The sequence below is a fragment of the Pungitius pungitius genome, chromosome 7 (genome assembly GCF_949316345.1).
Source record: "Pungitius pungitius chromosome 7, fPunPun2.1, whole genome shotgun sequence".
Lineage (NCBI taxonomy): Eukaryota > Metazoa > Chordata > Actinopteri > Perciformes > Gasterosteidae > Pungitius > Pungitius pungitius.
The window spans coordinates 16,693,519-16,708,910 of record NC_084906.1 but is presented as its reverse complement, the minus strand read 5'-3'; the positions used below and the strand labels follow the sequence as shown (position 1 = coordinate 16,708,910).

Genomic DNA, 15,392 nt, shown 5'->3' with positions numbered 1-15,392 from the left:
CTTAAGTTCAGGTGCTCAACGTGAAAAGTTGAGCACACCTCTCCTGGAGGACGAGCCCGGCGCTGAACCCCGGCCGTGACCCGCCGTTTACAGCACATAGAAACAAACAGGCCAACAACAGACGGACTAGTTGGGACACACCCTGACTCTCATGCAATCATACACACACACACCTGCACAGACACACACACACACACACACACTAGCTCGCCTGCTTCCTGTGGCAACACAACGCCAGACCGGTCGGTCACCACCACCTGATACGCAGAAGGTTGGAAGTTGGAACGGAGTGTGAACAGCAACAGACACTTACAGTATATGTGTGTTGTCCACGGGGGACGCTGCTCTACGGCGGGTCTTTACAGTAAGGTGAAGGAAAAGGGAGATACAGCAGAGCTGGGGATGCTCATCCACTTCCTTTCACTCAACTTCAGCAGTAACACCTGCATTGTACATTTGTATATGTATTTATTGGAGGACACTTAACCATCTAAAAGGTCCCTTTTTCCCCCCAACTAATGATTGTGAAAGGCTCAATTTGCTGTTGAACTTCACTTTGAACCCTCCCTCCTCGTCTTCCTGTCGGGAGGGGAGGAGTGTGGCCCAGGTGAGGAATGTGACATTGAGATCATAAGAGCGAGAAGCTGCTGCCCGGGGAGCGATGTGACGGGTGAGGTCGTGTCTGACGGTAAAGGGTGTGTGTGTGTGTGTGTGCGTGCGTGCGTGTGTGTGTGGGGTCCGGGGGGGCCGAGGCGCCAGCGGACGCTCTCCTGTGGACGGCCCAGATGCAAGCTGCAGCCTGGGACGGAGGGACGGAGGAGGAGAGGCGGTGCCACAGTCCACCCCACGGGAGGAGCAGCAGCAGCACATCTGTGGGGCACAGCTGTGAGAGGCCCACTGCACACATGACCAGTGATTTAGGGTTTCAGCTACTGAAAAAACAGCAAAATTCAACTTAGATTGGGGATCCAAGTTTTGTGTTGTCTCCAGACACTGACGACAGTGAAGACTCTCAGCTCCGCCTCCTGCTGAGAAAGCCCCTCCCCTTTCCTGCGACTCCCCTGACCCACGTTGACCCAGACGCATCAGCGCACTCTGCTCGTCATGTGGACCATTTTGCACATTCGCAAATAAATGTACACCTGCAGAGTTCTCTCTCGCTCGTGCGCGCGCTCACAGTGCACGTGTGTCGTTGCTCATTCACTGGACTGTTGACGGATGTGAGATGAGGACGAAGACGGAATAGTATAGATTTTAAATGCAAAGATGAGGTGTCACAGAGGGACTGAAGACTGTTCTCACAGAGAGACGCTTCGCACGTGAACGTAAACTGTATCACAAAGCCGACAGATTCAGACGGCATTAACAGCGTGTGTGTGTGTGTGTGTGAGAGTGTGTCATCAGTAACAGTCGAGGTCAAGTCTGACACCAAAGCCTTCAGCTAAATCCTTTCATCCGACACATGATGGAAAGAAAAACCCTCCCTAGATAAACAAGTCGGCCGTCTTGCACGACCTTGTGCTGTGGAAATTAAACATTAATTTGGAGAAAGTAGAGTTTTGTTTTACATACAATGTACAATAACTATAATGACATATGATCTTTGTTATAAAGAATAACGTTGTGTGCTAGTTAGTATTAGTATATAAAATGTGTATAGTTGGGGTCAGTGTGAAGTGAAGGGGGCCTTAAACACAACTTCCTGTTCCTGAATCAATGAAACTTAATTCCATTTACTCACTGAAAATGTCCCCTGAGAGGAAATGTGTCTTCTTGGGTTCCGCCTAATTAGTATTACTTACAGATGGCACAATAACGTCGCTGTTTGTATAGGGACAGTGTGGACGATGTGACATGCTGGAAAACGCACTACAATGATTATTAATGACACAAAATTGTTCCTCTGCGTATCACACACAAAAAACCATCCGTGCGACCTCATCCTAACGTCATTTCAGAGCGGCAAATGTCTCATTTCCTCCGTCCAGTCGCTGCAGACAAATTCTTTCCAGTGCAGCTATCTGTTCTCCGTGTTGATCTTGACTTCTTTATGAGTGTACTAACGTAGGGAGGTTTGTAGACTGTACCAATCTGTATGTATCCAAAGTCCATTTTACCCTTGAGGATGTCCTTCAGTCTGTCCTATGCAAAAAAAAAAACAATTTCACGTTAAATAAAAAGAAGAAACAAACACTACTGCTGAGGATGAAGTAGTGCATTTGCGTTGGCCCAGGAGATTAAAGGAATAACATGTTCTACCTTATTTGTTAAAACATCTTCAATAAAGGCAATAAATCTCCGAAAAGTATTTTAAAAAGAAGAAAATATATATAGCTTATAGGTAGCAATATCAGTCAGCTTTCTTTTTTTTTTTTTTAATAGTCATTTAAACACATGTAAACACTTCTTTTGTTAAAGTTCTTGACAGGCATCATGATTGAAATAAAATATAAAGGGCGCTATAAATTAAATATGGATTTATCTTATACAGTTTATTCTAAATATTTACCAGAAAGCTTCTCTTATCCATTAAATCGAGGCTTAATGGGGAACTCTTTGGGGCTAAGTCAAGGTTACGCGCTGCATCGCACATGTTAATCCTATTAAGTCCCGTGAACTACAGGCCGAAGCCTCAACCTGACCTGTGTACTGTAGGAATCGAGCTTCGCAGTCGAAAAAAGGTGGAATCTCTGCTAAAATACGTATTTTTTCAGTCCAGAACTTCCTTATTGGGACTCCAGCAAGGGAGCGTGACGATGTCTGGCTTCTGCACCCTCACTTCTGATAAGTCCTGTGTTCACATTTCAGGAACACGTCAAACATATTACAACAACACAACAGCGGGTGATATAAATACACATATTATTTAAGGGGAACAGCAGATGATGAAAAGATGGAATGCCCAAAGATCACAACAGTGGAGGCAGGGACTGAAAGAGGAATTGATCTGCCTGCTGTTTGGTCATTACTCTGTTGGTGAGGTGGTTTTAAATCACATTTAAAATCATGGATACATACAAAATTAGAACAATCCGGCGGGCCTTAAACAAATATCTCTCTCACCATGATCATGCATAAAAATCACGAGAACTCTAGAGCACGGGAAATACCATGATTGCTTGATTCTACTGATCAATGCATACACAATGAGACTGAAACAACGTGGCAGTTAACTTAAAGACAAACCATACTCTGCCCGTTGTTCCTTTTGTGTATTAGCATCCATGTTGCATCACATGTTAAAAGGATATCAACGTTTTGTCCTCACGTGGAGGAAGGCAACACATCCCGAAGAAGACACGCCCCCGACTCTTTTGTACCGGAAGAAAATGGCTGCAGTCGCCTCTCTGACACGACGTGGACGGGTGTCGTCCCGCACAGAAAGGTGAAGGAGGAACATCCATTTGCCTTCATGCAGGCTGTCTGTCCTGCAGATGGTTGCACCTCAGGCTAAAGTTGTTACAGTCCATTCAGTAGATTCACAACACTGCCAGTCCCATCATCTTGTTTTTATGACTTTCACTTTGAGTCCTTCTGATCTTTAAACATCTTCACTTTTGGTCCAAAAGATTTAAAAAAATGTCAGAAGGTGATATTTTACAAATTCAGTAAGGGCAGTATCTTGAGACCAAACATCTCATATTGTGTCTGTGGATCGGAGTCATTTTCACACCACAGAGTCCACGTAAACGTACACTGTGCTGCTCCGGTTAAAGGAACACCATCATCGTTTTCACACAGGGACGGAAAAACAACCTTTACTAGAAGTTTGGCTTCCCTGCAACGTGATTCCCTGCATTGCCTTTCTGTTGATTAGTGCCCTTGGACCTGGAGAATACTGTCTGTTGTAAACAGGAACTATGTTGAAGTCTTAATTGGCAAAAAATCCGTAGATTGCTACTCTTACAACTAGGCACAATCGAGACTAACAGCAACCCTCTCAAATGACCTGAAAATAAGAAACAAAAGCTCAAATACATTCATTGTTTTACATCTTTTTACATGCTACCCCTATGCTTGCCTACACAAACATCTTGGATTCAAAGAGAGGTGTGAACGTCTTGGATTGATAACCCAAAGTATTTTGTTGAAAAAAACCCAAAACATTTTAAACACTAACTTTCGAGGGAAGGCTTTGCGACGCTTGGCTTTGCTGCTGCGATCTACTCATACAGTCAGTCTCTGCTGTTCTCCTAAATTTGGCAACATTTCTCTACTGACGGCACACACGCACAAACACACTCTTGTGTCCACACACATAGCCTCCCTCCAGCTACAACAAACACACACACACTCACACACACACACACACACACACACGCACACAATCCAACATGACACCACATTGCAGACAGACACCCAGGTGTCTGGATTAATAGCAGTGGAGCTCAGTCCTGCCTGCTGTGCTACTGGTTCTGAGAATACGAGTTCTCACGGGCACACGGGAGCAAGAGCCTCGTGCGCTGAGCTTCACCCCCGCTGCCGCCGGCTCTCAGCAGCGGTCGTCCTCATCCGTGTCACTTGGCAGCTCGCCGGCTCCCGCTGGACCCGCCTGGCCCAGGTTCTTCCGGTAGAGGCCGTTGGGGAGCTGCCAGGAGTGCCTGAGCTGGGGGGCGGAGCTTATGGCGTTGGCCCGCCCCAGGCTGGTCGCCACGGCGGTCTCAAAAGTGAGGGTGTCCTGCCCGTCGGGCGCCACTCCGCCGCCGGCGTCCCCGCGGAACGCTAGGTAGGGCTCGGAGATGTAGCGGTGAGGGGACGGGTGGCTCGGCCCTGGAGCCTGACCCTCGGATGACCCCGGGGCCGCCGCCGCCGGGGGGCCGCCATCCGTGCCGGCCCTCCACGCGGTCGCCCTGGAGCCGCCGGGGCCGTCCTGGGGCTGGGTCCGGTCCTCGGAGGGGGCGGCGGGCGCGGCGGAGACGTGAGCTTGGCAGACCAGGGGGGCGTAGGAGATGTAAGGCCGCGGGCGGGACGGCGTCTGAGGCAGCTGGCGGCGGTTACGGGGAGTACCGGACTCCGGGGCCGAATGGGCCGGGCTGCCGGATGTGTTCACCTGCAAACAACAGAAGCGTAACGATGACGAGGGGGGGCCCTTCTGCAGAGGAGTCCCGCCGGTTTTGTTCTAGGCGGTTCGCTGGTTTCACAGGCGCAACAACGCCCCCTTAATTCAGTGTGCGATACGAACCAATGTCTGCCTCTGCAGGGTGTGGTTGCGCCCCTCGCTCGGTGAGCGGGACGTCCTGCCTTCGCGTGACGGGTCGCGGCTGCGCTCCTCGGAGTTGCAGCGGGACACATCAGGAGACAGCAGGTGGCGCCGTTCTTTAGACCGCCCTCTTTCATGACTGCTGGTTTCTTTGTGGTTTATTCGAGGACCTAAGAGGGGGGGGGGTTGAGTTCAGTTAGACAAATAAAAAAGGGAATTCCCCATTACAGCTAAAAAGATGTCATGAAACTGCAGGATTTACACTTCAATGAAGAATGATTAAAACTGTGTTCATCTAATATAAATTAATAAAATTAATTCTCTCTCACATTAGCTAAAATGGACATTAAAGCAGCTGAATTCAGCACAGCAGCTTGTGGGTTGCAGCAGACCCTGTAAATGGATTTTTATCCGATTTACATCCTAGACTTTTAAACGTTGCTGTGAGTACGTATGTGTTCATTGACCTCTGTAGCTCCTTTGGCGAGGCCTGTATGTGCCGTCAGGACTGATTCTCTCCAGAGAGTGTTGCTCTTGCCAGAGGCCGTTCACACACTGGTCTCCAATGGTAGAGAAGGAACGCTGCATCGGCTTACTGTCTGCGCACATCCCAAGCTACACAACCAAGAGAAAACATACACATACAGGCTTATATACTGAATAGACTATTATGTGCAAACACTGGAAAAAAATCATTTAAAAAATGCTCTGTCTAAAATAATATCTGCTCGGTGCTGAAAACTTAATATCAGTTTGGAACAAAAGTAATTATTCTCTATTACCGGTGGATCAACAGCCAGCCTGGGCATGGAGGACGCTCTGATAGACGCCGTCCGCTGAGGGAATTTAATGACTGCTGCGTCCCGCCTGGCCTGCTGCATAACTTGGTTATACTCTGCAACTTCTGGTACCTTCAGAAAGAACACAAAACAGAACGGCTGGTTGTCTCTTGTTTATCTCTCTTTCCAAGACTCCTTAAGGAGGACTTTCTCCTCATGTGGGCCGGTTACCAGCGTGTGTAAATGATGGCGGGGATGCAGGTGGTGGTATTGGAGGTAAGGTGAGCGATAGTCGTCGTCGTCCTCTTCGTCCTTCTCCTCCATGGAGCGGGACAGCGGCTGCAGGAACATCTCTTGCGGGGAGATTGGGCTGAGTGCCCCAAAACCTCCTCTGGTAGCACAATCAGACACAAAACACTGCATCACACACCTGCATGCATGTCAAAGGGGATAAAGGAACAGGAGGCATCTGAAAGGTCCGTTGCCAGATCCCACCAGCAAAAATAACCACAAACCAGGATAGATAATTGTGTGAGTTTGATATTTACAGAGCAGATCCGGCGCTGTGCCTGAGGAATGAAAGGGATTTGGCATTGCATAGGATTTCTTGAGGCAGCGAGGAGGCATCCATACGCTGGAACATAGGAGCGTGTTTCTAAAGGGGGGAGAAACACACACAAAGTGGTAGAGATGACAACATGTGGACATGGATGAATATGAAACAAGAGACTGGGTTTTAGCAGCTTTTTGAAAGGAGGAAAATAACTGAAATAAACCCACTGCACATCAGCAGCCGCTCTGCGCCTCCTAAAAATATATTTAAAACAAAGTTTCTCATAATAAAAAAGAGGGAAGCACCTGTTCCTCCAGTTGCTGTCGGAGCTTCTTGGCTTTGCTCTGCTTGTAGTAGTCCATGATCATCATGGCGGCATAGATCTTCCCGATGGTCATGTCACTGGCTGAAAAAGGAGGAAGCATCAGACCACCAGTTACTGCAGCTGTTATAATACATCGGATTCATACTGTTTCCTTTCATTGAGGTGTGAATTAGAGCCCTGTGACCTTTGTGAATGGGAACCAGCAGATCCAACGTCTTCTGAGAGAGATGAGGCCAGATGACGCCGATCTCCTTCTGCAGGTCCAGGTCCATATGATTTCTATCCTCCCCTCCTGGAGATATATAATAAAATGAAGTGTGAACAAACAGGTCTTACCTTCCAGCGAATGTGTCCCGGCGAGGCTTTGGCATTTGCTCTAACCTCTGGCGATCTTGATCTCCAGGGCGGTGCGGATGAGGGCCATGAGGGTGGAGGTGAAGTGGACGGACATGTCATCGTCCACGGGCATGTTCATCAGGACTAGTCTCTGATGGCAGCAGAGAGAGTATCAGACACGAGCAACACGCAACACACACATTAAGCTCGGGGTGGCTGTGGTGGATCAGAATGTCTTCATAATGACTTAAATAATAGAGATTACAGATTACGGACACGGGCAGGGATGCCATAGTGTTACCTTTACGGTGAATAACACTGATTAAGTATCAGCTCAAAGGAAAACATATTTCATAAATATGTCACGTAATAACTGACCTTTCTGACCATCATTACAAAAGGAAAGGTTCCCATTTGAATTACAATTTTGCATATTTTGCATATTTTGCTTTGTTTAAATATGATAATATGTGATGATAAAGAATATTGTTTGGAATCTCAATACAACGAGGTCTCAGAGAATACAAACACATATTTCAAATAAAATGTTTCTTCTTGTTCCTCTATTGTCTTTGTGTGAATTGAGGTTCAAACAGTAGGCGTTGTATGTCTGTTTTATAAAAGAAAACTCACACTCACTACTGCAAGTAGAGTATAGTGTTCTTTTGCAATGGAGCATGCTGGCAGGCTCACTAACACAAACACACACACACACACACAACTACGTTTTATACTACACACGGATGTAACATTAGAGTTTTGCAAGAGGCGCATGCAGAAAGATAAATGTAAGAAACCGAGAAGTATGAAAGACGTTTGACAGCCAACTTCTGAAAATGACAAGATTTAGCGTTTGACAGCTCCGCAATTAATGTTCTCTAAATGGTTTAAATGTTTGCCGTTATCTCAGCAGATAACGGCAAACAGATAATGACGTCTCATTTTCTCCTGCCAAGATGCAAAGCAAAAACAAGCAAATGATCCCCGGGGCACTTGTCACCCTGCCAATGAAACAGCACTTGAACTTCAACAAGCAATACTGGCTCATATGCGGAAAGAAAAAGAATGCTCTGTTTGGTCCAATGTGTGACACACAAAATGAGAGTGCCGGCCCATCGTCGATTAAAACATCAAGGCAGTGCCTGCTCGGGCTCTAATGCGTTGTCTACCTTATACGCCAACTTGGAGGGGCATTTCTTGCCCAGGCCTAGAGGTGGCGACATGTTGGTCAACATCTCATACATGTCAGTGTAATGGATACGACCACTGGGGGCGCCAGGTAGCCATGACGATGGGGATGAGAAAGGAAAGGAAAAGAGGGAGGAAGATGGTGTTGGAGGAGATATCGAGGGTGCGCTCCCCGAGGGGATGGGGGGGGGGGAGGAGGAAGAGGTCGCAGGTTGTGGGTGAAGGGTAAAAGAGGAAGAAGAGTGAGGGAGATACAAGAGAAAGGATTATTCCAACAAAGCATCACATAGGAGTAGGGAGTAAAGTAGGGGGGAAGAAATAATACAGGTTGTATTCTTTCTATGCTGCCATCAGGGCATAGAAATCTGGGAAAAGGAGAAAACATGATGAGCAAAGGGATGACAGCCTCCCTGGATCTGGTGGAAATATCAAATACTTACGTTGTGTAGTGTTATATGTGTGTCTGAGAGAAAACTAAAAAACATCTCTAAAACCAGATCCAAAAGGTAGAAAGAGACAGGCCTCCCTCGGGCCTCTACAACTGCATCAAAAGTACAAATTCGAGAAGTTTTAATATTTTTATAATTGGGAATGAGGGATGGTCCTGTTCCTTAGTACCCTAAAAACTCGAGCGTCGTCATCCTTTGACCTGAGTAAAATGACCCTAAAGGTCAAGCGTGGGAGGTCGCGGCTGGTGAAGGGAAGGAAAGGAGGGATAGGAGGAGGTTAGGAAGGATCCCGCAGCGGAGGAGGCAGAGGGGTGGTGTTTGTCGAGGTGGGGGGAACCAAACCTTGCATGCCACCCTGTGCGGGCAGTTCTTTCCAAAGCCCAGGGGAGGTGAGATAGTGCGCACAACTCTGTACATCTCCTTATAGTGGAGCCTAGCGCTGGAAAGAACATATATTTCTTTAGTTGTGCATCATTGAAGCCTTGCAGTGTGATGGAGATGAGGCCTGAACTATTCCGTTCTACATTTGTTTTCTACTCGGTGACAAACACATGGACAAATTCTTTACAGGAGCAAACGTGCTAGAAAGACAACCCCAAAGCTTTCATCCATTTATACGTACAAGTATATGGAGTTGCGTTGAAATTTCACAGCACGACTGTGAAACCTTTGAAATTCTTTATGGATAAGACTCTGTGGGGCTGTAGTTAATATTCTGAGGGTTTCCCTTCCTTTTTGAGATTTCACTCTTCTGTCCGCTGTTCACTGTCCACAGCGTGACTCGCCATTTGAGACCCCACAGTGGGAGAGTGTGAGCTCGAGAGACAACGTCTCTGGCTTATAAATATTAAGACAGAATTAAAGATTTAGAGAGAATTCATCCGAATGCATTTTAAATAAAAGTGAAACTGTGGTCATTTCGGGTCATGTCTTCCGCCTCTTTTGCTCCCCACATTGACCGTTGACCTGCATACAACCAACGTCTGCTCATATGTGTTCGGTAAAGAACCTGCAAAACTACTAAGCTCTTTATGGAAACAAGTGCAAGCACGGTATTACTTTTAATGCAATGTAAGTGTAACACGGAGACACTGACCAGGCGGCGCGGTCATACTCCCCCCAGATCCGGACGAACTCGTCCAGGTGGTGAGGACCCAAGATGGACGAGTCTCTCGTCAGGTACTCAAAGTTATCCATGATCACGGCCACAAACAGGTTCAGCATCTGCACCGGGACATCAAACAGCAAGGGCAAGGAGAAAGCCATGACATTTATTCCCATGGGGATGGAGAGGGCCCCGAAAGGTTAATCTTCAATAAAAATGTTTGTCGCTATTTTCTGCAATTAAGAGGAATCATTTATCCTCCTTAAACCCCGTCTTACCAGGAAGGAACTGAAGAAGATGAACGAGACAAAGTAGAAATAAGCAAAATCGGAGCCACATCCCCCCTCTTGGTCCGACGTCTGAAAAACAGCGGGGTCCCTCTCGCACTTTTGTCCCCCGAGACAAGACAACATGATCTCCTGCCACGACTCCCCCGTGGCGCTCCTGGACACAGGGGATGAGGAGGAGGGTGCGTTAGGATTCAAGCTTACAGGTTTATTCACAGGTTGCTCAGCCACCTGGTAGGTGCCATCGAAGCATGGGGACGGCTACGTTGTGTCGCGGTTACTTCAAGGTACTCTCTGTGTGTTGTTGCTTGAATGCCGTCAGGGTTGTGCAGCGCATCTAGTCCGGTGTAGGTTGATTCTCATCAATGTTTTTCTTCAAGGCTTATATGAGAAAACACTTGAACCCCAACACGGAGGCATAAACACAGCACTCAGCGACGGTCTAGATGGGCATTTCATTTTTCATCCACTTGACTTTTGAGTGTTTTCAAAAGCTCTTTGCAGAGGAGGTAAGTGGTACACGGCGGCATCACAGAGCAGGCCCTTCAGTACAAAGAGTGCAAAGCTTAACTACGGTGACCCGGCAATGCTATCGACACTACATCGAGGACATGTATTGCAAAGTGGGTAGTTTAGTTTCCCACCTGAACAGCAGCATCAGAGCACCAGAGAAGGTCTTGAAGTTGTTGTGCTGCGTGATGTGAGTCTCCTCGTTCAGCTTGATGTTCCCAAACACCTGGCGCATGCACACACACACACACACACACACATCCAACACACACAACCCGTAACAACGACAGAGTAGGAAAACACCATCTCTGCGGAGGTACGGCGGGCCGCCCTCCTTACCTGCATGCCGATGATGGCGTAGATGAAGAAGAGCATGGCGATGAGCAGGCAGACGTAGGGCAACGCCTTGAAGGACTGGACGAAGGTCCACAGAAGAATGCGGATGGTGTAACCTTGTCGGAGCAGCTTGATCAGGCGCGCTGCTCTGAACAGCTTCAGGAAACTCATGTTGAACGTATCGACAAACTGGTGTAATGAAAACAAGGGGTCATACAGTCACATGTCTCAACCTCTTTCAGTGTCACCCTGGCGACGGTTAATCGGGGGTTTTCTTGTTACCTGCAAGTCAACCACAATCTCTGTGATGCTGCCCAACACGGTGATGAAGTCGAAAATGTTCCACGTGTCCCGAAAGTAGTTCTGCGGGAACAAGGAAAACGCGCATTGAGCTGTTTCAAAAGAGCGACCCCAAATCAGCATTCGCTCAGGCTGAGAGGCGCTCTGTTTCTTTTCTCTCACCAGAAAGCCGAAGGCCATGATCTTGAGGACGCACTCGACGGAGAAGAGAACGGTGAAAGCCGTGTTCAGGTGCTTGAGTACGGCCTCGTACGCCGGCGGGGCAGAGTAGTACTGAAAAATGGAGGGGTGGCAGGGGGTTAAAGTACGGGAAAGCTTTTTTTGCGTTATGAGAGGGATTGTAAGGCGGAGTATTCCCTAACCACTGAACTCCAGTCCTGCACCCTGCTGATCTACAGCCTGATGGAAGATTCCTCCAGACCCATAAATAGTGCCTCGCTCTTTGCACCTTTCATCCATCGCACTATAAAAGGAGTCATTCCTCCAGGGGCGGCAGCCGCAGTTAATGAGGTCATGCTAAATAGCAGCCCCTGGACATTATAGATCAATATTTAATACAGGCTGCGTCACCGCCTGCCTGTCTGTCCGTCGGTCTGAATGACCAGCACAGCCCAGAGGGAAAAAAAGGCCAGTTTGGAAAATATAAAATAGAGGTGGGGCGGACAAAAAATGAAAATATAGTGGAGGGATTTGCGGGCTTATTTTCAATAAATTCCTGAAAGAATACGTGACCCAGAGGTCGTTTTTTTCCCCATAAGCACACAGGCGTATGTGGAAAAATGTCACGTCATCCTCAGCACTAAGACAAGTCAATGTAACTATCACACTGGTGTCCCCTCATTTGTCTCTTCACCAGCCTCACCTTCATCATCAGCACGATGGTGTTGAGGGCGATCATGGCCAGAACGGTGTACTCAAAAGAGGGCGACACCACAAAGTGCCACAGACGGTACTGGAACGTGTGCCGGTTCTGGGGCATGTAGCGGGTCAGGGGCTTGGCACCGATGGCAAAGTCTATACACGCCCTCTGAAATACACAAAACAGGAAAAACTCATTGTTTTATGTTTCCCACAAGGACAAGAAGATTTAAAAAGCCAGACTACATTTAATCTGTCTGTAAATCTATACTTTTCTTAAGTGAAGAGAAAAACTGATTAGTTGGACCAGAAAGGAACTTAAGGTCATCAAACACATTAAAAAGGAAAAGAGACAATTTTATTATTTTATTCCTTTATCAATTGCCCTTCACCTCGTTTTTTTCCAGGCTGCACTCCTCCATCATCTTATCGCCCTGTTCCTGGAAGGTGATGATGATGAGGGCCACAAAGATGTTGACGAAGAAGAAAGGAAAGACGACAAAGTAGATGACGTAGAAGATGGACATCTCCATCCTGTTGCCGTGGCTCGGACCTCTGTCCTCCTCCGTCACGTCCACCGAGTGCTGCAGAACCCTGCAGGAGCAATGACACAACAATGACACAACAAGAGAGAGTTTTCCTCCTCGCACACTTTACAGCTACTTACAGCAGCTATTAGTTTAGGAAGGAACCCTTGTTCACTTGGGTGGGGATATTGGTAATACTTAATAACCTTATTGTGAGATAATAAAGGGGCCAAATCTTTGTTAAGCTAATCACATATATTACATTTCCTTCATCAAGGGTCAGATCTGACCATCACCAAAGTACAAGCCAGTTGTTAAAGCATTATAACACTCACGCAAAACCTAATGAGCTCACTAAGAATGGGAAACTATATGCGGGAAAAGAAAAAAAGAAAAAACGCCTGCAACGATTAGCCAGGCCACTCACTGAGGCCATCCCTCTCCGGTGGAAACGGTGAAGAGAGTGAGGAGAGCCCAGATGACGTTGTCGTAGTGAAACTCGTGTCTCTTCCAGTCTCTTCTCTTCACCTCTTTCTTGTCCTTCTCGTAGTCTATGTAGTAACCTCTGGAAGAGGAGGAGGAGGAGATTGAATGTGACTCAAGTGTCTGGTTATGGGAGGACATGGAGCCCAAAAGTAGTAAGAAATAAGAAAAGAAAATAAAAGAGGGGATGTAAAAAGATTTTGACATCTAAAGCAAATCCACAATGAAAAAATAATTAAAAAAGAAAGGGAGGAAAGAAGGAAACATTACTGGCAGTCCTTCTCCGTGTCCTTCGAACTGTCGGTGCAGTAGAAAAACTTCCCTTTGAAGAGCTGCACAGCGATGACGGCAAAAATGAACATAAACAGCTTGTAGACGATGAGGATGTTGAAGACGTTTTTCAGGGACGTCACCACACAGTCGAACACCGCCTGGAGGAGAGAGAAAAGGGAGGTGAGATCGGGGAATTTAGGTCTGGGGAAGATGTGCAGATAGTTGAGCAACAAGTAAAGGAAGTGCGAGAATTCATTAGCAGAACATTGTTTGATGCACATAACTATCCATCTATTTATCTATCGTGTCCAATTTATGGTATTATCGCACAGTAGACAAGTTGAATGCAGGGTAAAAATATGACATCTGAGACTAGAGGGTGACATTAGCACGTTGATATAATTATGAATCAGCTTTTAATGTTGCACACAGGGAAACAGCGAGATTGGCTTGTACAGGCGTGAACCGAGAGCGAGGGCTAGAAATTAAGAAAATCAATCTAAAGACAGCTGCCAGCGTTAATATAACATTAATAATGACAATATTTAAAACCCTTTGTGACCCCTTCTGGAAAAGTTAATTTCATTCCATCTGCAGTGTTTTTTATTGCAGTAGTTTTAATTTAGTCTTTATTTCATTTTCTGTCGAGGAGAGCATTTTGCTTTCACGCGTTTGTACGTCCTCTCCTCTCCACCTCGAGGACGGACCACGTGTGACGTTGCCATTGATGCTCTGAGGTTCTCACATCACTCTTTATCATCTTATCTGTCAACACGTTCTTTCTCTGCTTAGTTTACAGGGGATGCCAGATGAGACAAAGATGCGAACGTTAGATGTGTAAAGGTATATACTTGTACATCGTTAGTAAAATACTAATGGAAGTTTAGTCAACACCTTACTGTCTCTCAACTTTACACTACATGCTCATCATTGCAGATATTTACAGATACTAATGATTAGACTATGGAGAAACAAAACGAGATATCAAAGACATCTTTGACCTTGAGTTTAGGAAGTCTCTTGATGGTTTTCAGTGGTCTGAGGACACGCAACACTCTCAGAGATTTGATGGTCTTAATGTCCCGCCCTTTGTTGCTTCTGCACAGAAAGAGACATTGTGAGCCACACACCACCAAAGCTTAATAAATATCACATTCTAAGAGAACCTAATTGCTTTTTTTTACGGCTTATTTGTGCATCGTTACACGTTTTAAAGACGCATTCAACACGTTAAGAGTAATCATTCTACGAGAGGAAGACTTTTTGTGTTTTTACCCCATCACATTGCTGCTGGTCAATCCCACAGGGGCATCACCCAAAGAGGGAGGGGAACAGGAAAGAGGGACACATATATATATATATCAACAGTTATAATGTCAGAAACAAAATGGAGCAGATGACAACGGTTACATCGGAACACTGTAATCTACAGCTATATTGTAAGGACTCTGATGTTCAGACATGTGACACGTTGTTTGAAATAAACCGTGGGACTGACGAGAGGGCGAAGGCCACCAAGGCTCCCACCACCACGATGAAGTCCAGGATGTTCCACAGGTCTCTGAAGTAGGAGCCGTCATGGAGGATCAGACCCTGGTCGATCATCTGACGACAAGACAAGAGACGAGCCATGAGGAGTCCTTGTCTGGAGGACTGGGACCCTTATAATCAGTGGCACGATGATTCATTAAGAAAGAAATGTCAACTGTTTCTGCTGCACAACTAGACGCTCATTTGTAATAACTGGACCTTTGCGCCTTAATTGTAAATTACCGGATTATTTGACTTCTTCTGGACTCGCAACGACATCAGCAGATCTCGGGTTGCAAATCGAGATCAAGGCTTACTACGGTTTTAAAATTGATGGTCATCACTATCTGTGA

The 15,392-nt window shown here is 46.5% G+C and overlaps 1 protein-coding gene across 7 annotated transcripts in view; it reads right to left on the bottom strand.

Annotated features, from left to right (window-relative positions):
• Nucleotides 1–2,703: 2,703 nt before the first annotated feature.
• Nucleotides 2,704–15,392, bottom strand: part of LOC119216279 (voltage-dependent R-type calcium channel subunit alpha-1E) — a 77,777-nt gene continuing 65,088 nt past the window's right edge. For 5 of the 7 annotated variants that reach the window (XM_062563239.1, XM_062563237.1, XM_062563241.1 and 2 more), the window contains 22 exons: nt 15,008–15,114; nt 14,511–14,607; nt 13,507–13,667; nt 13,181–13,318; nt 12,619–12,820; nt 12,231–12,395; nt 11,531–11,641; nt 11,351–11,431; nt 11,072–11,257; nt 10,867–10,958; nt 10,214–10,379; nt 9,927–10,054; nt 8,363–8,459; nt 7,239–7,344; nt 7,042–7,149; nt 6,838–6,938; nt 6,528–6,634; nt 6,211–6,370; nt 5,983–6,111; nt 5,668–5,815; nt 5,183–5,370; nt 2,704–5,050 (listed from right to left, as the gene is read on the bottom strand). In XM_062563239.1, coding sequence (XP_062419223.1) covers nt 4,493–5,050; nt 5,183–5,370; nt 5,668–5,815; nt 5,983–6,111; nt 6,211–6,370; nt 6,528–6,634; nt 6,838–6,938; nt 7,042–7,149; nt 7,239–7,344; nt 8,363–8,459; nt 9,927–10,054; nt 10,214–10,379; nt 10,867–10,958; nt 11,072–11,257; nt 11,351–11,431; nt 11,531–11,641; nt 12,231–12,395; nt 12,619–12,820; nt 13,181–13,318; nt 13,507–13,667; nt 14,511–14,607; nt 15,008–15,114 — 3,336 coding nt within the window. In that variant the 3' untranslated portion in view covers nt 2,704–4,492. Of the gene's footprint in view, nt 5,051–5,182; nt 5,371–5,667; nt 5,816–5,982; nt 6,112–6,210; nt 6,371–6,527; nt 6,635–6,837; nt 6,939–7,041; nt 7,150–7,238; nt 7,345–8,362; nt 9,270–9,926; nt 10,055–10,213; nt 10,380–10,866; nt 10,959–11,071; nt 11,258–11,350; nt 11,432–11,530; nt 11,642–12,230; nt 12,396–12,618; nt 12,821–13,180; nt 13,319–13,506; nt 13,668–14,510; nt 14,608–15,007; nt 15,115–15,392 lie in introns of those variants that run through there. The other 2 variants (XM_062563238.1, XR_009956683.1) reach the window with 2 other exon arrangements.